Source organism: Aquarana catesbeiana, linkage group LG06, assembly GCF_042186555.1.
Source record: "Aquarana catesbeiana isolate 2022-GZ linkage group LG06, ASM4218655v1, whole genome shotgun sequence".
In the NCBI taxonomy this organism is placed as follows: domain Eukaryota; kingdom Metazoa; phylum Chordata; class Amphibia; order Anura; family Ranidae; genus Aquarana; species Aquarana catesbeiana.
In genome coordinates, this window is record NC_133329.1 from 92,029,595 (window position 1) to 92,056,133 (window position 26,539).

At 43.8% G+C, this 26,539-nt stretch overlaps 1 protein-coding gene across 1 annotated transcript in view; it reads left to right on the top strand.

The window, feature by feature from the left end:
• The window catches only part of LOC141148731 (uncharacterized), a 78,324-nt gene that overhangs the window by 39,788 nt on the left and 11,997 nt on the right, over window positions 1-26,539 (top strand). Inside the window, exons 16-19 of the mRNA XM_073636426.1 lie at window positions 6,353-6,463; window positions 17,049-17,170; window positions 17,279-17,401; window positions 20,318-20,360. Coding sequence (XP_073492527.1) covers window positions 6,353-6,463; window positions 17,049-17,170; window positions 17,279-17,401; window positions 20,318-20,360 — 399 coding nt within the window. The remainder of the gene's footprint in view (window positions 1-6,352; window positions 6,464-17,048; window positions 17,171-17,278; window positions 17,402-20,317; window positions 20,361-26,539) is intronic.

The following is a 26,539-nucleotide window of genomic DNA, read 5'->3' on the forward strand; positions in this document are numbered from 1 at the left end:
CACCTTTCAAGCTTTTAGGTCAAACCTAAGAGAGGAGCCAGGTCCCTCTAGGGATCCTCTGGTTCCGCAGCCATCTTCAGAACCCCAGAGTGGTTCTCAAATAATTTTTGGGGGTCCGATATCCCAGGACGCTTCTCAAGAGTCCGTTTCCCTCGCTCCAGATGATACAGATTCTGAGGAGGAGGAAAATGAATCAGATACCGCTTCTAAATACAAATTGTCACTAGAAGAGGTGGGAGGACTCCTGAAGGTAATCTATGCCACTTTGGGGATAGAAGAGGAAAAGAAGGAACTCTCCCTGCATGACCGCATGTATGCTGGTTTAGGAGATTCAAAAGGCCGTTCTTTTCCAGTCCATTCAATTATCACTGATATGATTAAAAAAGAGTGGCTGGAACCTGAGAAAAAGCCTTTCTTTTCCCGGGCTCACAAGAAAAGATTTCCATTTGAAGAAAATCCAGATTCTATGTGGAATAAGGTTCCAAAATTGGACTCTGCCTTTTCCCAGGTCTCTAAGTCTACGGACCTCGCCTTTGAGGATATGGGCACTCTGAAGGAGCCCATGGACAAAAGGATGGACCTGCTTCTTAAAAGAACCTGGCAATCAGTAATGCACAATCTGAAACCAGCAATGGCAACAACCTGTGTTGCAAGGAACTTAGATCACTGGGTTAACCAGTTGAAAGCCCATGTCATAGCAGATTCCTCAAAACAGGAGATTCTAGACTCTTTTTCAACCCTGTCTGCAGCAATTTCATATATTGCGGATGCGTCTGCGGAATCTATCCGCATGTCAGCAAAGTCAGCAGCTTTAACAAATTCTGCCAGAAGGGCCTTATGGCTGAAGACGTGGCCAGGGGATGCTGCATCTAAAAATAGACTGTGTGGTATTCCGTTTGCAGGTGATCTGCTATTCGGTTCAGAGCTAGAGTCCATTCTTGACCGCACGGCAGATAAGAAAAGGTCGTTTCCGGTTAAGAAAAAACAGGTGCAAACCCATAAGCGTTTCTTTCGGCCCCAAAAAGGTCAGCAGGAAGGAAAAACGCAGGGCAAGAGGAAGTCATGGTCTTCTCAGAAGCCCAAAGGTAGGGGTGGAGTGCTCTTCAATCCTCCTGCGGCCTCCGCAAAATCACAATGACTCCGTCAAGGTCGGGGGAAGACTCCAGGAGTTTCTTCCTCAGTGGAGAGCCATTTCCTCAAATCAATTCGTTGTAAATATGCTCTCCCAGGGGTATGTGATAGAATTTACGGAAGAACCTCCAAGAAGATTCCTGGTGACAAACGTCCCAAGGGACGCAGTCAAGGCTCTCGCCATGAAGTCCCTAATTCAGGAACTGAAATATCAGAGAGTCATTGTTCCGGTCCCAGCGGTGGAGTTCTTCCAGGGGTTCTACTCACATGTCTTTCTGGTTCAAAAACCTTCAGGAAAGTTCCGTCTTATCCTGAATCTCAAAATGCTGAACAAATCGGTAGAATACAGAAGGTTTCGGATGGATTCAATATTTTCAGTAAGAAACCTCCTGTATCAAGGGTGCTATATGGCATCAATAGATTTACAAGATGCCTACCTCCACATTCCTATTGCCGCCAGGTCGCAGAAATATCTGAGGTTAGCACTGAAAGAAGGGAAGAAGGTGGTACATCTGCAATTCAGAGCACTCCCGTTTGGTCTGTCATCATCCCCAAGGGTCTTCACGAAAGTAATGGCCGAAGCTCTGGCGCCTCTGCGTCTAGAAGGGATCTCAGTTATTCCTTATCTGGACGACCTGCTGTTTTTTGCACAGACCAGAGAAGGTCTTCAAGAAAACTTGCTCAGAGCCCGTGTTCATCTAGAATCCATAGGGTGGATTTTAAACCTTCAAAAATCAAATCTGATTCCCTCACAGGAAGTGTTATTCCTGGGTTTCCGTATCAACTCTTTAGAGCAAAAAGTTTTTCTTCCAGAGGAAAAGCAGAAAAAGTTGGTACAAGTGGTGTCATTGCTACAGTCCAATCAAGTTCTGTCCATCAGGAAGGTTATGTCAGCATTGGGAACCCTGACCTCTTCCATTCCGGCCATCCAGTGGGCAAAGCTCCATTTCAGACCTCTGCAAAGTTTCCTGTTAAAAACCTGGAGTCACCAGCAGGATTCACTAGATTCATTAGTGAAGATCCCTACTTCAGTAAAAAGAAGTCTGTGGTGGTGGAAGAACCAGACAAGGTACTCAGAGGGGCTGTTATGGTCCTTTCCAACTCAGGTGAGGTTGACAACAGATGCCAGTTCCTGGGGTTGGGGGGCTCATATGAGCGGCCTGTGGGCCCAGGGCTCGTGGGACACAAGAGATGCGCTGAGGTCCTCAAATTGGAGGGAACTAAAAGCTATAGAAAGGGCCTTACTGACCTTTGCGAAAGAAGTCCAGGGGCAACATACTCAGATCCTGTCAGACAACGCCACGGCGGTGGCTTACATAAACAGACAGGGGGGAACCAGAAGCAAAGTTCTGCAGAGCTTGGCAAAAGGCATTCTGAGTTGGGCACAGCTCCATACTCTATCCTTATCCGCGGTCCATTTAAAAGGGACCCTAAACAGAGTAGCGGACTTCCTAAGCAGGAACCAGATTTTAGAGGCAGAGTGGCAATTGAATCCAGAAGTCTTCCAGTTAATAGTGCAGAAATGGGGGCGCCCAAGAGTGGATCTCTTCGCCACCCAGGAAAACTCGCAAATGTTTCGCTTCTTCTCCCTGAACAGGAACGAGGCATCACTGGGAGTGGATGCTCTGGCACAAGATTGGAAGTTTCACCTCTGTTACGCATTCCCCCCGTTTCAGCTTATCCCTCGGGTCATAGCAAAAATCAGGAAGGAGGAGACAACAGTGATCCTCATCACTCCTTTCTGGCCAAAAAGGCCTTGGTTTTCATCCCTTCTTCAGATGCAACAAGAACCTTACTGGCACCTTCCGTTAAGAAAAGACCTTCTGTTACAAGGTCCTCTGCTTCACCAGGAAGTAGCAAAACTAAAGCTCACGGCCTGGCTACTGAGGAGCAGCTCCTGAAGAGGAAAGGTTTCTCGGATAGGTTGGTAGCTACCCTCCTATCCAGTAGAAAGAAGGTTACAAAAGCAATCTATTCCAAAGTCTGGAAAATCTTCAACTCCTGGTGCACAGCATCTGACAGATCTCCAAAACAAATTTCTTCTGTGTTTGAGTTTCTGCAAGAAGGGGCGGACAAGGGCTTAGCGGTCAGCACCCTCAAGGTTCAAGTTGCTGCGCTGGGGGTATTCCTGGAAAAATCCATTTCATCAGAACCCCTAGTAATAAGATTCTTCAAAGCTCTTACCCGGTCTAGACCAGTGGTAATCAAAAGCTGTCCAGCATGGGACTTATCGGTTGTTCTACAGGCCCTGACCAAGGAACCTTTTGAACCCATTAATTTAGCCTCCCTGAAATTGATTACTTTGAAAACAGTGTTTTTAGTGGCTGTTACAACAGCTCGAAGAGTCAGTGAGCTGCAAGCCTTATCAATCAGGGAGCCTTTCTTTTCCATTTTTTCAGACCGAATTGTTCTGAAGACGGATCCTAATTTTTTGCCGAAGGTCGCTTCGATCCAGAATCGAACTCGGGAAATAATACTTCCTACCTTTTGTTCTAATCCATCGGGTAAGAAGGAAGAAGAATTCCATACCCTGGATGTTAAAAGAGCAGTCTTGAGTTACTTGGAAAACACTAAAGACTTTAGATGTTCAGATGCTCTGTTTGTTTTATTTTCCGGTAATAAAAAAAGGAAGACAAGCTTCTAGAGCAGGGGTCTCAAACTGGCGGCCCTCCAGCTGTTGCAGAACTACAAGTCCCATCATGCCTCTGCTTATCAGAGTCATGCTTGTAACTGTCAGCCTTGCAATGCCTCATGGGAATTGTAGTTCTGCAACAGCTGGAGGGCCACCAGTTTGAGACCCCTGTTCTAGAGGAACCATTGCCAGATGGTTGAGAATGGCTATCTAAGAAGCCTATTCCCTTACAGGTCAAGAGAGTCCATTAAATGTCCGGGCTCATTCTACAAGAGCTTCGGCGGTGAGTTGGGCTGAAAAAGCTGGCGCCACCCCCGAACAAATCTGTAAGGCAGCTACTTGGACAAGTCTGACAACCTTTGCCCGTCATTATAGGTTAGATCTCATGACGGCTGGGGACCAGGCTTTTGGAAGGAAAGTCTTACAGGCTGTTGTCCCACCCTAAATGGAGTAAGTCTCGATTATCCTCTCGGGTGCTGTCCTGAAAGACGTTTTGGAAAATTGCAAGTTAGACTTACCGGTAACTTGTTTTCCAATAGGCTTTCAGGACAGCAGTAACCCGCCCTTTGTTTATGCTAATGCTGTAATACTATGATATAACTGTCGCTTATGTGTTGCAGCTGGGGCTGGAATTCTCTACAAACAACTGATGAGGCAACGTGGAGGATTCCAATTTAAAGACTTAATTGATGAGGTGTTTCCTGTGGGAGGAGGAGCCATGATCTCTCGGGTGCTGTCCTGAAAGCCTATTGGAAAACAAGTTACCGGTAAGTCTAACTTGCAATTTTTTTTACTATGTTATGTTACTAAACGTCTTAGACCTGGTTCACATCTATGTGTTTTTTGGTGCTTTTTGTAAAAACGCACTACAGTTCATGTACATGGTTTCCTATGGGACACGTTCACATCCATGCTTTTTTCAGCCGCTGCGTATTTGTGCTGCGTCGGGGACTTTTTTTTTTTTTAACGCAAAACGAATCAAAAGTAAACTGCATAGGTGTGTACTGAGCCTTCTTTCCAAATTTTCCCGTCACTGTGGTTGAAAATGAATGTTGATTTGACCCCGATAACGATTAGAAAATCGAACGAACGTTCTTAAAATGACATTTTTTTTGAAGGAAGACATTGTTTTTTAAATAAAAAAAATTTGATCTCTGAGTCTGATGATATTTACCAGATTCACCCTTTAATAGTATATACAGTATATCTCTTCTGTCTGTTGTTCTCAGAGTGGATTAGATATTTTGCTCCCTAATCATATAGTTGGTTATTTATATTTACCATTGTCTTTTTATGTGACACCACTGAAGGAGTGACACTTTGCTACAATGTAAAGTAGTGAGTGTACAGCTTGTATAACAGTGTAAATTTGCTGTCCCCTCAAAATAACTCAACACACAGCCAGGATCTGAGAAACAGAATTGTTGCTGTACATAAAGATGGCCTAGGCTATAATAATATTGCCAAGACCCTGACCCTGATACTGAGCTGCAGCACGGTGGCCAAGACCATACAGCAGTTTGACAGGACAGAACAGAACAGGCCTCGTCATGGTTGAGTGCACATGCTCAGCGTCATATCCAGAGGTTGTCTTTGGGAAATAGACATATGAGTGCTGCCAGCATTGCTGCAGAGGTTGAAGGGGTGGGGGGTCAGCCTCTCAGTGCTCAGACCATACGCCGCACACTGCATCAAATTGGTCTGCATGGTTCTCATCCCAGAAGGAAGCCTCTTCTAAAGATGATGCACAATAAAGCCTGCAAACAGTTTGCTGAAGACAAGCAGACTAAGGACATGGATTACTGGAACCGCGTCCTGTGGTCTGATGACATGAGGAGAAACTTATTTGGTTCAGATGGTGTCAAGCGTGTGTGGCGGCAACCAGGTGAGGAGTACAAAGACAAGTGTGTCTTGTCTACAGTCAAGCATGGTGGTGGGATGTCATGGTCTGGGGCTGCATGAGTGCCGCCGGCACTGGGGGGCTAAAGTTCATTGAGGGAACCATGAATGCCAACATGTACTGTGACATACTGAGGCAGAGCATGATCCCCTCCCTTCAGAGACTGGGCACAGGGCAGTATTCCAACATGATAATGACCCCAAACACACCTCCAAGATATGACCACTGCCTTGCTAGGGAAGCTGAGGTTAAAGGTGATGGACTAGTCAAGCATGTTTCTTTTTTTAAATTTGCAAAGATTTCAAACAAACTTCTTTCACGTTGTCTTTATGGGGTATTGTTTGTAGAATTTTGAGGAAAATAAAGAATTTAATCCATCTTGGAATAAGTCTGTAACATAACAAAATGTGTAAAAAGTGAAACGCTGTGAAAGAACATATGATAGTCTAACAACGGAAATATCTTTTTAGTAAAAAAGCAGAAATAGGGCAAAGTCACCTGTATTGCATAGTAGTTAAAGTAGGTCGCCCACTCTGCGTCAGCGACCCCCTGGGGATCAACTTTTTGGAAAGTTATAAAATTGGGTATTCTGGATAGTGACAATGTTGAAAAGTACATTTTTATGTATTGCTATTACATTTGCAAATCATTTTTCTGTGTTGTTTTGCCTCATCTTTCTTTTCCTGTAGCCCCATAGGGTTGCTGCGGAGTTCATAGTAATTGTTCAAGCTGTCACCCGCTTTATGCTGTCTGCAGCTCTTCCATTGCCTCCCATGTTAGAACTTGTCTTCGCCTTTGGGGTGAGTTTAAAATCCAAGTGTTTTGTATAGTTTGTTTTTAGTTTACAGACTAGTAGAACTTACTAGTAGAAATAAAAAATGTGGCACAAGTTATTTTTAAGGAGCACAAGTGTGAAAGCAATTTGTTTCTAGAGGCAGTATCTCCAGCATTCTCATGTAATATGTCTCCAGTCTGACTAGATGCAATGTCACCAGTGCTGATGACTTCAAATCTCTGCATCTGGTTGTGGCATGGCACCATCCATGGCATTCACTTTGAGCACTTATTAATTAAAAAAAGTGAGAGCTTGTTGGGGATATTCCCTGATTAAGAACCTAAGTTCACTAAGAGATTTTTTTTTTTTTTTTGCATGAAACCCTATTTTCGGCTAGGAAAATCATAGCCAGACAATGGATGAGATTGTTTATTTAACAAGAAAAAATTGTTTATTTGATTTTTACAGTACAAGCGATGCATATACACAGTTGTTTACAAAGATATTGTTACATGAATTGTCACAAACGAATGGGCTGCACATTTAAACAGGAGAAAGATGTGCAGAGCTGTTCAATTACATCACATTAGGATATGGGTTCAGAGGTAGTAGATTCCAGCAATACTATTTAAGAAGGTCCTGGGGGAGGAGGGGGGGTTCGGAAAAAAGCAGGATACGCGGAATATAAAAAGGGGGGGGGGGGGGAAGATACCAGGGGAAAGGGAGGGGGGGGGGGGGTGAAGGAGGGACCTCATCTGCTTTGCTAAGTTCACAGAGCTCAAACAATGGTTAGACATTCAGGAGATCATAGCAGTGTTACACTATTGTGGGGTAGGTCCAGCAGCAATCTCTTAGTGGTCATCCGCCACATCCGTGCCCCAGGCATCTATCCATCCCAACCATATTTTGTCAAATTTGCCAGGGCAATTTCGGTTGGCATAGGTAAGCTTATACAATGGCAACACCGAGTTCAGTGTTAGGCGCCATGAGGACACCCTGGGAGGTGTATTGTCCTTCCAATGGAGGAATATCTCCCTGCGGGCATAGAAAGTAGCATAATTCAGGAATAGCCTAGTATATTTGCCCCTTACCCTAGAGAAGTGATGGCGAACCTTGGCACCCCAGATGTTTTGGAACTACATTTCCCATGATGTTCAACTACACTGCAGAGTGCATGAGCATCATGGGAAATGTAGTTCCAAAACACCTGGGGTGCCAAGGTTCGCCATCACTGCCCTAGAGTCAAAAACATTGAGCAGCATCATTTTAGGGTCTGTTCCAAGTTCCAGGGAGGTAACCCGGCTAAGGGTGTCAGCTATCTCTGACCAATAGTCTCCGAGGCGGGGATAGGACCATGTCATATAAAAGAAGGTGGCGGAACTCTGATCAATGGATGAGATTGTTGCCTCACGGGTTCAATGACTGGATGATAGAACTAAATACGTTGCCATATAAAAAATTATAATATAGTAATTAGGGTTGTCCCGATACTAGTATCAGTATCTGCACCGATACCAAGCATTTGCCCGAGTACTTGTACTTGGGCAAATGCTCCCGATACTCCCAATACTTCAGCCGATACCTGTACAGTTAGCGGTGATCGGTGAGTGGGGGAGTTACAAGCTTCTCCCACCCCCCTTTCAGCTGCTTTAGTGAAATTTATACAGCGGTGATCGGTGCTTGTAACTCCTCCCACACACGATCACCGCTGACTGTCACCGCATCCTCCTCCAGTCCCCCTCCATGCCCCCTCCGTTCTGCTGTCCGACTCCTTTCTTTCTCCGTGTCCCCCTCCGTTCTGCTGCTGTCCCCCTCCGTTCTGCTGCTGTCCCCCTCCGTTCTGCTGCTGTCCCCCTCCGTTCTGCTGCTGTCCCCCTCCGTTCTGCTGCTGTCCCCCTCCGTTCTGCTGCTGTCCCCCTCCGTTCTGCTGCTGTCCCCCTCCGTTCTGCTGCTGTCCCCCTCCGTTCTGCTGCTGTCCCCCTCCGTTCTGCTGCTGTCCCCCTCCGTTCTTCCTCCATATCCCCTGCAGTTCTGCTGCTGTCCCCCTCCGTTCTTCCTCCATATCCCCTGCAGTTCTGCTGCTGTCCCCCTCCGTTCTTCCTCCATATCCCCTGCAGTTCTGCTGCTGTCCCCCTCCTGATCACTGACTCTGTCCATTCACATAACTGAAACATTGTAATCTCCTGTGATTACGATGTCTCAGTATATGAATGGAGAGGAGCCGCTGTCTTCTCTCCATTCATTTTCAGTGCAGCTGAGGCTGCAGAGAAAGGGACTGGGGAATCTCTATCCTCGGTCTCTTTCTCTGTCTCAAGGGGGAGATTTCAGGAGTCTATTAAGACCCCTGTTATCTCACAAAGCCCCCCATCAGGGCTGATTAAAAAAAAAAAAAAAGTATTGCAAAAAATAATTTAAAAAAATATTGTAAAAAATAATAAAAATTAAAATAAAAAACACACAGACACCATCCACCCCCTCCCTCCCTAAAAAAAAAGAGAAAAAAAAAAGCATTGTAAAAAAAAAACTAAAATTGTAAGAAAAAAAACAAAAAACACCATCACGTGACATTAAAAAAAGTATCGGTGAGTACTTAAAAAAAAAAAAAAAAAAGTATCGGTACTTGTACTCCTTCTTAAAAAAGTGGTATCGGGACAACCCTAATAGTAATAGAGGATGCCCATCCAAATATAACAACATTTGGGACCGCTGTGTATAAAATAGTGGCTTGGCCTTAGAAATTATATTCTTCAGTTCCTTTTAATTCTCGTCTTCATTGATGCATATAATTCAACCTCTTATTCCTAACAGGAGCTTCTGGTCTAATGTTCTATTTAGAGATTGGTCTGTATCCTGGATATATACTCTGTATTTTACATATATTTGATGTTTTGCATCTTGAATACGCACTGTTATACTGAATATGTATACGGTATTGTTTAATAAAGCAAAAAGAAAAGGTGTGAGGAGTGCAGCTTCGATTTGGACTTTATCCAGTCTGACTGTCTCATGCACCATGTCCTCATTCTCCAATAACTTTTATAGCATGTTCAGTCTCTGACCATCCCCTGTAGCCTTTCTACAGTCTGACCATCTCCTATTGTGTATGTATGCAGCTTCTGAACACTTTTTGTTGCATTACATTGTTTGAGGCTGTCATCACAGACAAAAACTTTGTCCTGCTTTAATGGCAGAGGGCCAGTCTATTTTGATTTTCAGATGGTATCTGCCATCTCGTACTATAATGGGCTTTGCCTGTGATTAATAGAAAATAGGAATGTGCAGGAGATGGGAATTGCTAAAGGTTTTCTTTAAAAAGGAGCCTATTTCAGCTGGTGGAGTCCTCAGAGGGATGTTGGATATGCAGGAATGATCTGACTATGGCCTGCAGCTACCAATTTTGTGCAGTTGTTGACACTTCCTATGGAGGAGGAGGGTAGTGCTTAGTGATGCAAACCCTGCTTATTCTGATGGGGCAATAGTTGTAGCGGGAAACCTTTTTGCCTAAAAACGTGTCCCACTGTGTTCATCAAATTACTTTTTAAATGCAGTTATTACCATATCAATTGCCATTTATTACCAGAAGTATTGGTGATGTCACTGCGTATACAGCCATTGAAGAGAGCAGAGGGACCCTGCAGACCCACTCACTATCACTGCCGTCTCCCTGCAGAAACAGGAGGGGGTGGATATAAGACCAATCACTTTATATAAAGAGAGCAGTGGACCAGGCTTTTTATAGGAAGCTCCTGCACAGAGGAAACCTTTCATGCTGGATTACTGTAGACATCTGGATGAAATGCCCAATGCACACCAACTAAGCAGGAGAAACACACTGTGGTCAGTTCTCTAGGTATAAAATTGTAAAAAAAACAAAAGATTAACGCTGCACTTGAAATAAAAAATAATAAAACACTGAAATTGAATAAAATGTAAAAGAGGTGCCAGTGTCTTGCCGAAAACGTTCCCTCGGCGGATAAGGTCCCCCCTGTACTGCGCAAGCGCTGCGCTTGCGCAGTACGAATGACTAGGAGCTGCCGAAAATAGCCGAAGATGAAAATCTTCATTCAGCTGTACACCGCGCCTGCGCCCTGGGTCCAGGCTGAAGCCCCACCATCCAAGTGGACCTAGAGGGGGAATAAAAAAGTGCCGAGCGAAGCGTGCCCGCAAGGGGCCCTCTTACAGGCGCCGTCTACAGCTGATTTCTTCTCTATTTCGCTTCGGCTATTTCCGCCGGGTCCTTATCCGCCGAGAGGAACTTTCTCGGCAGAACACCGGCACCAAAAGTCTTCAATACAAAAAACTCAAAAATATAATTAGGATATAGATGCAGCGCTAGACTGATAAATTCCCAATTACTAAAAAAAAAGGGAAAAAAATAATAATAATAATCAAATAGATTATTGAGAAAAAAAATGGATAAGAAAAACTAAGGCAAAGTTCAAACATGTGTAATAAGAAAAACTTCAACCAAATAGGATGGAAAACACTTGTGATGTGTTAACCAATAGGCAATAAAGTGGAATACCAAAATATAATATACTACTAGATTTATGCCATCACAATTAAATGGTAAAGATAATCCCAATAAAATCGTGAAATAAAAATACCTAACAACATATAAAAATGGTAAAATGAATATCAATTCTCTAATGCATTTGGTGAAAAATATCTAAAAAGAAAAACTAAAGCAGAGTCCCACAAATGAAGTTGAAACACTGAAGAAAAGTCCCAAATTGAAATCCGTGTAATGAAGGGTTAACAAATGAGTTCTCATACAGGTGCAGAGATAAGGTGACAAGGAAAATTTGTGAAGATAAATCCTTCATCCAGATAAGTTTACACCCAAGTGAGTATATAATCTCCTTACCGACTTGAAAGACCACTAAAAAGCGGTCTCACCAGACACAGGGAATTAGGTCTCCCAAAAACCTATTTAGATGTCTGGATGCCTGAAGCTGCTAGGTCTGTGTCACTCGGAAGGCATAAGCAGAATAGGCTCCATAGTTTATTTAAATGAATAAATTTAATGAGCTAAAATGATTTGCACTTACAGGATAAAAGATCTCTATGCACGATATAACAGTGGATTTGATCGCAGCGTCTCCACAGGCTTCCTTTGCTCGCTACTTGCTGTAACCATCAACCTCCGAAGGGAAAAACGTGATGACGTCAGTAACACAGGCCAAACCCATTGACGTCATCACGTTTTTCCTCTTTGGAGGTTGATGGTTACAGCAAGTAGCGGGCAAAGGAAGGTGTAAACTTATCTGGATGAAGGATTTCTCTTCACAAATTTTCCATGTCACCTTATATCTACACCTGTATGAGAACTCATTTGTTAACCCTTCATTACACAGATTTCAATTTGGGATTTTCCCTCAGTGTTTCAACTTCATTTTTGCGACTCTGCTTCAGTTTTTCTTTTTAGATTTTTTTTTTTTCACCAAATGCATTTGAGAATTAATATTCATTTTATCATTTTTAAATGTTAGGTATTTTTATTTCACGGTTTTATTGGGATTATCTTTACCATTTAATTTTGATTGCATAAATCTAGTAGTATATTATATTTTGGTATTCCACTTTTTATTGCCTATTGGTTAACCCATCACAAGTGTTTTCCATCCTATTTGGTTGAAGTTTTTCTTATTACACGTTTGAACTTTGCCTTAGTTTTCCTTATCCAATTTTTTTTTCCACTGATCTAATTTGATGATTATTATTTTTTTCCCTTTTTTTATTAATTGGGAATTTATCATGTCTAGCGCTGCACCTATATCCAAATTATTTCTCTAGCTATGCTGGGAACTCTGTGTACTCTCCTCCAATGATCAGACCTGTCCTGACACACCCCAGCTGCACAGTCATTTACTGGGAAGCTTAGTGTGCTGCTGCTTCTCCTCCCCCAGTTCTGAGAACAGAGGGAATGTGATCACTAATAAAAACGGGGGGAAAAAAAGGTATTTATAATGTGTTGTGGTGTTGTGTTTTTTTTTTTTTTTTATTTCAATACACAAATGTTTTGCCTTTCATTTCCATTTTAAATTGAATGAGTTTTACAAGGTGATCGTTTACAATCACTTTAAGTAAGAGGCTTTCCCATGTGGTCTTGGCCTCTCTCTGTACAATGCCTTGAAGGATGCCATTTAACAACTTTCTGATTTGGGGCTCCTGTCCATACACATGCGCAGGATCATATGGCTAAAACATTAGTCTGTGAAATACTCTGCAAGAAGCGCATGTAAAGTTTGGTTAGACCTGCTCTGCATGATTACACCAGAAGGTGACTGTGGGTGAGAGTACTATATTACTATAACAGAAGGCTTAAGCCTAGGGTCCAAAAACCTGCATCTCCTGCTACTTCCAAGAATCATTCCTTTCACCAGTCTCTGGCCTCAGCCCAAGCCCCTTTCCTGTAAGAAGACATGAACGCCAAAGCCCTCTAAGCCTGTGAACAAGTTTTCTTCACAATGAAGGGGCATTCCACTCAGGTGGTAGGACATTTGAATGTCTTCATGGAGGTGTGGCAGGGGGATATTGCAGACAAGTGGGTTCGCTACATTGTGGCTTGAGGCTATAAGCTGGAATTTCACAGCCCCCCCCCCACGATTCATGCTTTAAATTTTCTTTGAATCCACTAACTATTTGTTCTTTTATCAAGCTCTCAATCACCTTCTGTCTCAAGGAGTGATCTTTCTGGGTCTGGGGGTTGAAAGATTTTGTGGTTTCTACTGAAATATTCATGGTCCGTTAGCGATGTTTGCCTCATTACGGATCTCAAGAGTCTCAGGGTGCAGAAGTTCTGGATGCAATCAATGTGGACGGTGGTAGCCTGTCTCCAGTAGGGTGATTTTCTGGCATCAGTGGATATCAAGGATGCTTATCTGCACATTCCAATCTTTTCCACCAATATTGTTCATGGTGGACTTCCACCTTCAGTTTCTGGGCCCTGCTGTTAGGGCTGTCCGCAGCTCCCGGAGTGTTCAACTAGGTCCTGACCCCGGTCCTAGATATTTGTTATAGGTCACTTGGATAATTTGCTTCTGAGGGAGCAGTCTACTTTGCTAATGGAGACCAATGTGTCTCACATGCTGCCGCTCTGGAATTTGTAAAAGTTGGTTTTTGTTCCAACCTAGAGGTTGTAATATTTGGTCTGACTCTGGATTCTGGTCGGGAGACTGATTTTCCCTCCAGATAAGTGTCTCTCTCTAAAGACTCAGGAGGGCTTCTTCAAGATTGAGAAATTCCTCAATTCACTTTTGCATGAGGGTTCATTGCCTTCTTAGAAGCAGTGCCCTTTGCCCAGGTTCATTCCAGGCACCTCCAAAGGAATGTCTTGGCAGCATTGGACAGGGGTTTGCAGTCATTGGATTCCTTGATACCTTTACTTTCCAGCTTGGGACTGCCTCTGGACTAGTGGATATCTTCGCGGCTGTTGGAGATGGGTGAAATCCTATCTCCCTCTGTTGCCCTGGAGGGTGCTGATGATGGACGCCATCCTGGTGGACTGGGGTGGAGTTCTAGACAATTTCTCGATCCAGTAGACCTGGTCACCGCAGTAGAGGTTGTTGCCCCATCAGCATCTGGAATTGAGTGGTTGGTGCAGCTGAAGGGCCTCTTTCTAAAGATTCAGTTGAACAGCACCATGGGGTTGGTTTACTAAAGGCAAATCCACTTTGAACTACAAGTGCACTTGGAAGTGCAGTCACTGTAGATCTGAGGGGAAGATCTGAAATGAGGGGAAGCTCTGCTGATTTTATCATCCAATCATGTGCCAGCTAAAATGCTGTTTTTTATTTTCCTTGCATGATCTACAGTGACTGCACATGCAGTGCACTTGTACTGCAAAATGGATTTGCCTTTCGTAAATAACCCCGATGTCAGTGTTCATACATCATGAAGGAGGCACTAAAAGGCTACTCGGGAGGAAGAGGATCTCCTTCCTGTCTTTTGGGGAAGTCTCTAAATCAATCATTGCAGCCCTACTAAAGGCTTGGAAGATGACTTCAAGGAAGATTTAATTTGAGTCTTGGAAATCCTATTTTGCTTGGTGTGAGGCTAGGAGATTTTTTCCTTGCAAATATGTTGTGGGCTGCATCTTTGCGTTTCTCCAGTTTGAAGTTGATATGGGACTGCCCTTAAAGAGGGAGTCCACCTAAATCCACCTAAAAAAAAAAAAAAATATTAAAAGCCAGCAGCTACAAATACTGCAGCTGCTGACTTTTAATAAATGGCCACTTACCTGTCCCAGGGTCCAGTGATGTTGGCAGCCGACGCCGATAACCCGCTCGATTCTCGGCAGCTGCCGCCGCCGCCATCCTAGGTGAGGGAATCAGGAAGTGAACCGTTGCGGCTTCACTTCCCGGTTCCCTACTACGCATGCGCGAGTTGCGCTGCGCATTGTAACTGGTCCCCGCTATTTCCTGGGACCTGTGTGTTTCCCAGGAGACAGCGCGGAGGGACAGGAAGAGGCATAGACTCCCGTGGGAGTCTATGCCAGAAGTGGATGCAAATACCTGTCTTAGACAGGTATCTGCACCCCCCTCCCCCCTGAAAGGTGCCAAATGTGACACCAGAGGGGGGGGGAGGGTTCCAAAAAGCGGAAGTTCCATTTTTGTGTGGAACTCCGCTTTAAGTACAATCAATGGTACAATTTTGGTCTTGTAGTTCTTTTGTTAGACACTGAATGTTTCACATCATTTAGTCCTTCTGACTCAAAAGGTTTTTTTTATCTTTGCCATTACTTCAGCTTGGAGGGTTTTAGAATTGGCAGCTCTTACTTGTAAGGAGCCATTCCTGATACTCCATCAGGACAAGGTGGTTCTATGGCCTCAACCATGCAAGGTGGTTTCTTTTTTTTATCTCACCCAGGACATTTTATTGCCGTATTTCTGTTCAAAGCCTCAGATGTTGGAGGGAAAAGGCTCTTCATATATTGGATGAAGTTCATGCTCTCAGCTGTTACCTGAAGCTGACTGCTCAGCTTTCCTCTTTATGCTTTCAGAAGGCCCAAGGAAGATCACACTCCTTCCAAGTCTACCATTTCTCGATAGATCCTTCAGCATATTTCTACAAGTTCCACCATTTCCGATGGCGGCTCTTCCAGGAGTGTTTGTCCTTCCTGGGCCATTCATCACTAGGCTTTGATAGCTCACATTTGTAATGCTGCTATCTGGTCTTCAATTCATGATTTTATATCAAGTGGATGTTTGAGACAAAAGTCCACCTCCTTTGGTTAGTGAGTTTTGCATGTTGCTGCATGTGGTTCTAACCAGTTTTAACTTAACTTGTTTGGGGCCAGTTGGTTTGTTGCTGGATTGTCCTCTCCCCATGTAGTTCTTTGGGTTTCCCTGTTGTAATGGATATGAAGATACCGTGTGTCCTGGGAAATGCAAGAAAGAGAAAATTGGATTTTCGGTTTACCTGATATATCCTCTTCTTGGACATACAGGACAGAGGGATCCCACCCTCTTCATATGTGGTTCATGGCTTGCTACAAAAAAACAGAAGCCTTGCTTAGCTGGAAGGGGTTATATCAAGGAGGGGAATTCCTGTTTTTTTGCCAGCATACAATAACCTGAATCTGGCAGAATAACCCTATCATAATGGATATGAAGGTACCCTGTGTTCTGGGATGTACCCCAAGAAAAGAATTTTACAAGTAAACCAAAAATGTAATTTTCCCCATAAGCATTTTCTCCAAATCGTACTAATGCCTGTCCACGCTTAGTGTAGATCTTTACTTCAGGGCTTGCTGGGAGCCACACCACCATCTGCTTCCCTCTATATTGTGGAAAATGTAACAGGAGGATCTGGAACGGAGAAAGGTGGGTGGGAACACCTACATTTTCCAGTGGGCAGATTTAGAGTAGCAAATTATGCTGGAGATAACTGTTAGAGTAATCTATCTAGGGCAGTGGTTCTCAACTCCTGTCCTCAGGACCCACTAACAGGCCAGGTTTTAGTATTACCTTGGGGAGATGCAGACTAAAATACTGCAATCACCGAGCAGCAAATTATATCACCTGTGATATATTTCAGTTATCTTGCAAACCTGGCCTGTTATGCCGCGTACACACGAGCAGACTTTGCCCGGCGGACTTTTCGACAGACTTTATGACGGACTTTCTGAATGAACGGACTTGCCTACACACAATCCACCAAAGTCTGTCGAATTCGTACGTGATGACGTATGACCGGACTAAAACAAGGAAGTTCGTAGCCAATAGCTGCCCTAGCGTGGCTTTTTGTCAGTCGAACTAGCATACAGACGAGCGGACTTTTCGACCGGACTCCAGTTCGACGGAAGGATTTTAAACATGTTTCAAATCTAAGTCCATCCAACTTTTGAGAAAACAAAGTCCACTGGAGCCCACACACGATCGAATTGTCCGACGAAATCCCGTCTGCCGGGCAAAGTCTGCCGTAAAGTCCGCTCGTGTGTACGCGGCATTAGTGGGTCCTGAAGACAGGAGTTGAGAACGACTGATCTAAGGGCTAACTCCACCTATGACTAAAACATCACTTTTGGGTAGACTGAAACTCTTACTGGTTGAATGAAATTTGCTTTGACTTGTATTGATCCACCAAATTTCTTTCCTCCTAAATAGTCAAACCTTTGGGCCCTGGATCTACTAATTCAGAACATCATTCCTATGAATTCATTGCTGCTGGCATTCATGGCAAATATTCAAAAGGAGCTGAATGACAATGAACAGCAAGTGTTAAACACGTAAGAAAGCGAAGAAAAAAAAAGTAAAATGTGTTAAACTGTCATTCCATGTTTGTTCTCTAGAGCTCTCCAGAGTTTATGAAGCATTATGCTTTATCCTATTTCTAGACTGGACTATCGCGGTGCCATCTATGCTTCAAACCTCATATCTGTTTTTTTGCTGCATGGATGTGGGCCTGTTAGGATTTTTGGCCAACACATGATCGATATACTCATCAAAAATGTAACAAGGTAAGTATTATTTGTCTTTGGTATTTCTCACATCCCCTGCATCAGCTTCCTGTCTGCTCTTTCTTTTGACGTGTCCTTAAACCCTGCATTACGTTTTCTATTTAGCAATCATTTTTAATCCCTATGTGCCTTATCTTGCAGTTACTTGGTGATCCTGCTAGCAGCTTCTACTCTTTCCCTGGTGACAATGAGACGACCAGGTTACTTCCTGGTTTCTTGATGTCAAGACATTTGGCACGTCTGCAGTATCTGTGTACAGGACGCTGTACGTTGTCTGCCACGTCTTCCAGCCCACTGATAGAGACAGACATCGGCTCCTGTAGCCAGAGAGTGTTAAAGGACATGGTTTGTACCTGACCACAGCCTGATGCTTGTTTCTGTCTCTTGAACTAAAGAGCTTCAAATGTGTGTGGCGTTGGCGCCTTGCTATGAGCATCGTTTTGAAACTTAGCCATCAGAGCTAGGGGGTGAAGAGCAGACCGAGATCGGCCATGGGACCATGCAGGAAATATCTTAAAGTGGAATTCCACCCAAAAATGGAACTTCCGCTTTAGGTGCTGGTGACCCCCTGACATGCCACATTTGGCATATAATTTTTTTGGGGGGAGCGGGTACCTGGTATTTACAGGCACCAAGCTCCCACTTCCTCCCCTGGCGCCGGAAGGAAGATCACCTCTCCCCCTCCCTGCAATCTTCTGGGACACATCACAGGTCCCAGAAGATTGCCCTGCCATTCGCAGCGTGGCTCACGCATGGCTCTGCAGCCACAGCCGGGCGCCCACAGTTAAAATGCCAACACGGGGGAGAGGAGCGAGGCTTCCTGCGCCTGCATCGCTGCACAGTGGGACTGGTGAGTGTCTGATTATTAAGATAGTAGCTGCTGACTTTTAAATGGGTGGAACTCCGCTTTAAAGTGTTTACATACATTTTACATTTTCCTAGAGATGGCATGTTTGGGTGATGGGTAAGCATTGCCATCATGTGTTTGACACGGCTTTTAGGTGTACATATAAAGTAGGTCTAAACTCGATTCTTAAAATGTATTGTAAGCTTTCACACATTAGACCCCTTTCACACTGATGAACCGATCGGGTCTGCCTGTCAGTTTTTCAGACGGACCTGATCAAACCATCCATTACTTTCTATTGAGAGCTGGTTGTCAACGGACATATCTGTTTACACCCGCCGACATCCGATCCTGTTCGCTAAAAAACAGGCATGCAGTAACGAAGGTCCTTTTTCGTGCACTTCATGTTTTATCGAGACAACTGTCTTCATGTGTGCTCCTGCATTGTCACACAGGACCTGTATATGCAGTGCATGGTAAACCGGAAGACATAGAAGGGGATCAACGACACTGAGGCCAGCAAACAAATATTTTATGAAAAAACATGGCAATTATTTGATACATAGTGCTTTAACGTAATGTCCAGTTCGAGTTTAAATCTGCTTTTATCAAGAATCTAAATTCTTGTCAATTCAACATGGCAGAAAACACAAGGAGCATATGTATTAAAGAGGACCTGTAATTTTTTGCCCATTCAGGGCATTCATGGGATAACCCCTCACCTACGGATTTGTCAGGAATTTCCCCAGATGCTCTAATTGTGTGTCAGACCCTTGGCAATGCCCAGTACTTCTAGAAATGGGGAAGCATGTTATCTCTGCATCCCAGGATGTAGTGCTCAGGCCTGAGCAGCCAATCGCTTTGTCACGTAGAGAAGGGGTGAAGCTTATTAAACGTGTAAGCATAACCATGTTTTATACAGATATTAGACTTGGCACTCCTGCAGGTAAATTGGGTGACAGGGATGTGCATGTAAGGTAGGTATCACTGTGTGGCGTGCTCTATCAAGAAGACCGGTCACTTTGTCCTGAATGGATAGCTTCTACAGCAGTCCCCTGTGCTCCCACACTTTCACACCTTTTGGTCCAGCACTATGGCTGGCTTCCCAACTAACTAAAAGTGTTGTGAAGGAGTAAAAGAAAGGGCGGGCAAGCTTTGACCCTCTAAGCATGTTCTAGAACTTCACCTGTCAGAGGCATCCATTGTTTAGTTCTAACTGCAGTTTTGGAGATTGGGCATGCACTTTACATTTTACAGCATTTCTTCAGGATGTTACTGGTTTTCTGGATGTCGTCTATCTTCCCTACATAGTCACTTTCCAAAAACATGCAGGCAGTGAAGCCTGAACTGCATACTAGTTGTGAGTTAGTAACACACCATAGTAAAGCTGGAGGAGAATTTTATTATTATACAGGATTTATATAGCGCCAACAGTTTGCGCTGCTCTTTACAACATGAGGGCAGACAGTAAAGTTACAATTCAATACAGGCGGAATCAGATGGCCCTGCTCGTCAGACCTTACAGTCTAGGAATATATACAAAGGATTCACTGAATTGTAGCTCTCACTACCAGTGACATATAAGGGGCTGGATGAAAAACCTGCAACAAAGACTGTGGATGGCAGTAAGTTCCTTCCAGGGTTTAGACTCAACCCAAAGTAGAAGAAATCTAACGATTTCCAGCTGTGTGGTGTTCATTTTACATAAAACGAGGGACAGTTACAACTTGACGTGAGCAAATCCTGCCAACAAGGACACAAATAAAAACCTGAAAGAGGTTCTAACACCTACTATAATAATAATTGTACTGTTATTGCTGTGCATGTTATAGAGCTTCTCCTTATTGTGTGTCCCAGTCACGCAACAGGAACTCCTGGGGCATCTTCCCAGTGGGTATAATGACATCTGTAAAAACCTGACCCTTCCACAGTCTATACAGAATATAAAAATAGTTTTGTCTGGAGTTCTACTTTGTTACTTTTAGGAGTTTTATACTATGGGCTTGCTAAACTTGGAAGAATCACACCTATTAGGGCTTAATAATCAGAACTGATCCCTTCCTCCACAGGTTCAGTTGGACTGCAGTTGTTGGCACCAACCTAAAGAACAGAGTAAGTGGATGTCTTTGTAGCGTTATTTTTTAAATTATTCATTTAAAAGTGAAATCTGAACACTCAGCTTGCATAACTCAAATACTGTATGGCAGCCCTCAAATTTTCCACTTGCCTACTTGCATTTGAATGGGTTGAATGGGAGCCGTTCTCCCAGTGATCACGGAGGGGAAGAGAGAGGAGAGCAGGCGGCCGGATTATCGCTATAATGGCTTACATTTCGATTGCTGTGTGTTCCCCGGACTGGCTGTCACATACAGCCGACCTGTCTCCTGGTTCCGATACTTTGATAGACAGATCACCCGTCCAATCTCTAGACGTGTATCAAAGTCCGCGGGACTGTATGTGACGGCGATCTGCAGGAACACACGGCAATTTGAAATGTAAGCTGTTATAGCGATGTCCCCACTCGGATAATCCAGCTGCTTGCTCTCCTCTCTCTTCCCCTGCACAGGCTAGGCTGCACTGATGGGCACAGGCTAGGCTGCACTGATGGGCACAGGCTAGGCTGCACTGATGGGCACAGGCTAGGCTGCACTGATGGGCACAGGCTAGGCTGCACTGATGGGCACAGGCTAGGCTGCACTGATGGGCACAGGCTAGGCTGCACTGATGGGCACAGGCTAGGCTGCACTGATGGGCACTGATAAAGTTGTTAATATTTATAACTTAATTCTACATAAAACATTTAGGTGTCATTTCATGAGAATTTATGCGGGTGGGGCAACTGGTGGCAAGTAACCCTTGAGGCCTGGCTAGTAGCTCAGGACTTGAAATTTTGGGCCCTGCTGTATGGTCAATTGTTTGAGGATACCGGATATCACACCTACCTGTATGATCCCAAATATTAAGGCACCACCTCCCAAATTTGTTTTCTATTAAAGCATACTGTTTTTGCCATAGCATGCAAAGACCTTTTAGACAATTGTGCACTTCCACCCTTGTGGTAATAGTTTGGGGAAGGTCCTTTTTTTGTTTCTTTCTGCTGCCATAACTGTACCCTGTGCCCCAACCAACTCCATAAAGACATAATTTAATGGGTTTAGTGGTGGAGGAACTTGAGTGTCCTGCACAGAGCCCTGATCTCAACCCTACTGAACACCTCTGGGATGAATTTGAATCCTGATCATGAGCCAGTTGGACCAACATCCTAACTTCACAAATACTCTTTAGATGAATGGGCATAAATTCCCAGAGATAGAATCCAAAATCTTGTGGAAAGCCTTCCCGGAGCAGTGGAGGCCATGTATCTGCAAAGGGGGACAAACGCTACAAGAACGGCTATGGTTTTGTAATGGGATGTCCAACGTACTGTATGGGTAATGGTCAGGTGTCCACATCAGTTATATACATCAGAAATATTTTACAGGATAATGTTCATTCTCAAAGCTTGTGTTATTGCTGTGCTATAGAGTCACATGAACCATTTCGAGTTTTTGTACGTTCTGAGACACTGAAGCTACAAGAACATAGATTCCTGTAGTGTTATTGATTTGCAAAACCTTCTGTAAGTGGAATCCCATAATAAATAGCAATGTAACATGTCAGAATCCTAAACCGAACCTAACTGAGTAATTTTTAGGTTTAACTATGTACAAAGCACATAGAATCACAAATGAGACTTGGGCCTCGTTCATATCTGGGACCATGGGCAGAATCACCGCGATTCTGCCCACTATTACAAATCGCACAACAATAGTGGCAAGACACACCATGCATGTTTGGGTGGCATTCGTTTTGATTAGCAGCAAAACTGCACAGCTTTTGAGGTGCCATTGTCGCACGATAAATGGTGGCAAACTGCATAGCGCAAAGCTTGTTGCCAAAGGAGCAGCAGCTTCTTTTGGTAACAAGCTTCGCACAATACTGTTTGCAGCACTTGCCACATAACGACAGGGATAAAACCGCACCGCATTTGAGGTGTTATTCAAAACGAATGACACCCAAACACAAGCAGTGCGTTTTGCCACTGTTGCATTGCGATTTGGAATGACGGGCAGAATCACGGTGATTCTACCCATGGTCCCAAATCACCAGATGTGAACGGGGTCTAAACCTGTAGTGCCAAGTTCAGTGGGCTGAATGAGTTTTTACCATTCACACATTTGGTGTTCTAGTCATCTAGTCTTAAAGTGACACTAAACTATTTTATCTGGCCGAGGAATCTATTTTTCATGAAATTTGGTTCTTACTGTTTTGTGCGTGTTTTTTTTTTTTTCTGCCTCCTTGTATTGTCCTCCTTTGGCTCCTGAACCTGTCCTTTTCCCTCCTGAACCTGTCCTTTTCCCTCCTGAACCTGTCCTTTTCCCTCCTGAACCTGCTGTTTGGAACAAGCCGTGCACATTGGTTAGGGTCCCACAGTCCATAGTAGTGATTGTCCTTAAAGCATTTGTAGAGAAAAAAACAAACATGTTTTACTTGCCTGCTCTGTGCAATTGGTTTTGCACAGAGCATCCCCGATCCTCCTCTTCTCGGGTCCCCTGCTGATGCTTTGGGCCCCTCCCCTTTGCCCCCATAGCAAGCCGCCTGCTCTCCTTCAATGATCAGCAGTGTCCTGCCGCTTCTCCTTCCCCCAGCTCTTATGCTGCTAAAAACAGGGAATGTGATCACTTATAAAAATTAAAAAAAAGGGATATAAGATATTTATAATGTATTTGTATACACACAAATGTTTTTTTATGTATGTGTATACACCAGTGTTTCTCAACTCCAGTCCTCAAGGCGCCCCAACAGGTCATGTTTTCAGGCTTTCCATTATTTTGCACAGGTGATTTGATCATTTTCACTGCCTTAGTAATTACAACAGCCATTTCATCTGAAGGAAATCCTGAAAACATGACCTGTTGGGGCGCCTTGAGGACTGGAGTTGAGAAACACTGGTATACACACAAATGTTTTTTTTATGTATGTGTATACACACACAAATGGTTTGCCTTTTAATTTCTTTACATATACTTTAAGAATACATACTAGAATAGAGTTATATTGTGTGTGTGTGTGTGTTTTTTTTTTTTTAACCCAGAGTTTAGTGTTCTTAACTAAAATGTAATGTGGAATATATGCTCTACGTAGTCCTCTGGGATTCCGTACGTTTTGCCTGTTCCTATGGCAACACTAGCAGGTTACCCTGTGGAAGATTAAGGGCCATGTCCCACTAGAGATCACGTCACTTATGGCAAATCACCAGAAGCACAATCCCTAAACATGCTGTAGACTAACTACCTAGGCTTGTGCTGTTGCTGCCTGAAATGCTGCAGAATTTCGCTCCCCAGCTCTCAGCAACCATGACATACACAGAGCACATTTCTGGATTGTTCACTCCCGACATGTGTACAAATAAAAACAGATTTGCAATAGGGATCTGTTTTCATTGAACACATGGCAGTGCACATGGGAAGGTGTGAATGAGCCCATATGGGAACCTGTGTACCTGCCAAAAGCTTTAAATAAAAATAATGCACAGACTCTTGTGATTTTATCCTTCCCTGCTGTGCTATGCGGTTGTTAAACATGAGGAAGGTGACCCATTTCTTGTTTATACAGGACAGGCAGAGACAGACAACTGGATTATTATAGGCAGTGGCTGGACACACTAGCAAAACTGTGAGGACCCCAATATAACCCCGCCCACTTCCAGCAATCCTCAGTCGTTTTGCTGGCATCTTTAGGCGTTGGAGGTCTCCTCTGAGTGGAATGTTGTTGGTTACATTTGCCAAATTCTTCAATCTAATTTTATAGCTGCGTTGTGACCACGACAGCATTTTAATCTGCTTCTGAACTGGTGCCCCATGGCGAGATCTTTGGTGACTGTGCCGGACCCCAACAAAGAAAAGATGCTTTGGGCACTAGGTACGGTGTTAGGTGCCCACCCTGGCACACAGTGTAACTTGTTGAGTTAGCTACATGGTGATATACAGGTCAAGGGCAGAGGCTCCCAAAATACCCCATTGCTTAGGTGTTTACCCTTCCAAAGTGGGCGAAGTCAGGGGTGTTGAGGTTTAATCCTCTATTCAACCCTGTGTGAAACTAATCCCTAGATTTGTGAGTATATGAAGCCCTAGGTGCCTTTCACCTAGGGTGGGGCTACCCTCTTCTCCCTTAACATGCAGGGAGTAGGTATCCTGGCTTGCCTTCGTTTTCTGTTCTCCCCTTCCCCATACTTTGTGATTGCCCTAGCTGGCATTACAATGCGGGCAACTCAGATGTTAACTCCCGTCACTTAAGCCTCGTACATACGTTCGGATTTTCCACCGGGAATTGTGTGATGACAGACCGTTGGCCTAAAATCCGACCGTTTGTACACTCCATCAGACAATTGTTGACGGATTTTCTGCGGACAAATGGATGGCAGGCTTATAAATTTTCCGCTGACAGCGGTCTGTTGTCAGATTTTTCCGGCCGTGTGTACACAAGTCCATCATACAAAAGTCCAAAGTACAAACACGCATGCTCGGAATCAATGCTTACCAAACACAACATTAGCAGAAGGTGCCCAAAGGGTGGCGCTAAAGAGCTGAAAAGCCACGTAGTATGTCACTACGTTCGTGTTTGTTGGCGACAATTGTGAGACGTTTGTATGCAAGACAAGTTCCTGGCCAATGCCCTTCGGACAAAAGTCTGGCGTTTTGTCTGTGAAAAATCCGATCGGTTGTACGAGGCCTTAGACTAAGTGTTTTTTTTTTTTCCTGTACATTCCCTTGTAGAAGACGTAGTGTATGGTGACTGGATGCATCCAAGTGTGCGCTCCACCTAAGAAGCCCTTTGCTCAACAATATCTTCTAGAGGACTCGTTTCTGAAAGTATGAGTGGTCCCGGAGGTTGATTCAGCCATTGCCTACCTCAACAGATCATTGAATGTGTGCCAGTGGAGGATCTCCCAGTTTTTAACCTTTTCACTGCCAGCATCATTTTTGCTTTAATCTCCTTTTTGAGCACCTTAAAATAAATAGGTTTTATAGCCTGGTATGAGAATATTGGACGAATGATTGTCCTCCTTTTTGTGTGGGTTTTTTTTTTTTGCATGCTGTTCTATCGAAAATCGTTACTTAAGTTACGTAAATTCTCGTATGACGGAATACAACTTTGGAAATGATGCAATGTGTTCTATTGTATTGTAATGTGTTCTTCAGTTTCTGAGCATGCGTGGTTTTTGTCTTCTGATTTTTTTTCGGACATACAGTTGTGCTCATAAGTACCCTGGCAAAATTTGATTTCTTACTAATTTTTCAGAGAATATGAATAACACAAAAACATTTCTTTCACTCATGGTTAGTATTTGGCTGAAGCTATTATGAATCAACTGTGTCATAATGCCAACAGAAACTACCCAAATGACCCTGATCAAAAGTTTACATACCCTGGTGATTTTGGCCTGATAACATGCACACAAGTTGACACAAAGGGGTTTGAATGGTTATTAAAGGTAACCATCCTCGCCTGTGATCTGTTTTCTTGTAATTAGTGTGTGTGTATGAAAGGTCAATGAGTTTCTGGACTCCTGACAGACCCTTGCATCTTTCATCCAGTGCTGCACTGACGTTTCTGGATTCTGAGTCATGGGGAAAGCAAAAGAAATGTCAAAGGATCTGTGGGAAAAGGTAGTTGAACTGTATAAAACAGGAAAGGGATATAAAAAGATATCCAAGGAATTGAGAATGCCAATCAGCAGTGTTCAAACTCTAATCAAGAAGTGGAAAATGAGAGGTTCTGTTGAAACCAAACCATGGTCAAGTAGACCAACTAAAATTTCAGCCACAACTGCCAGGAAAATAGTTTGGGATGGAGAAAAAAACCCACAAATAACTTTAGGTGAAGTACAGGACTCTCTGAAAACATGTGGTGTGGCTGTTTCAAGATGCACAATAAGGAGGCACTTGAAGAAAGATGGGCATTAAAGTGTTTGTTCACCAATGCCAGAAGTCTGCCAAGCAAAATAGGTGAGTTGGAAGCTCTGGTGCACGAGGTGAACTATGATGTAATCGGTATTGCTGAAACTTGGCTTCAATCCTCACATGACTGGGCTATTAATATTCCTGGCTATGCACTCTTTCGGAGAGACAGGGTAAAAAGGAAAGGTGGCGAGGTCTGTCTCTATGTGAGAAGTGATCTCAAAGCAAGTGTGAAAGAGGACCTGATTGATGGAGAGTGTGATGAGTCTGAAGCATTATGGGTGGAACAGC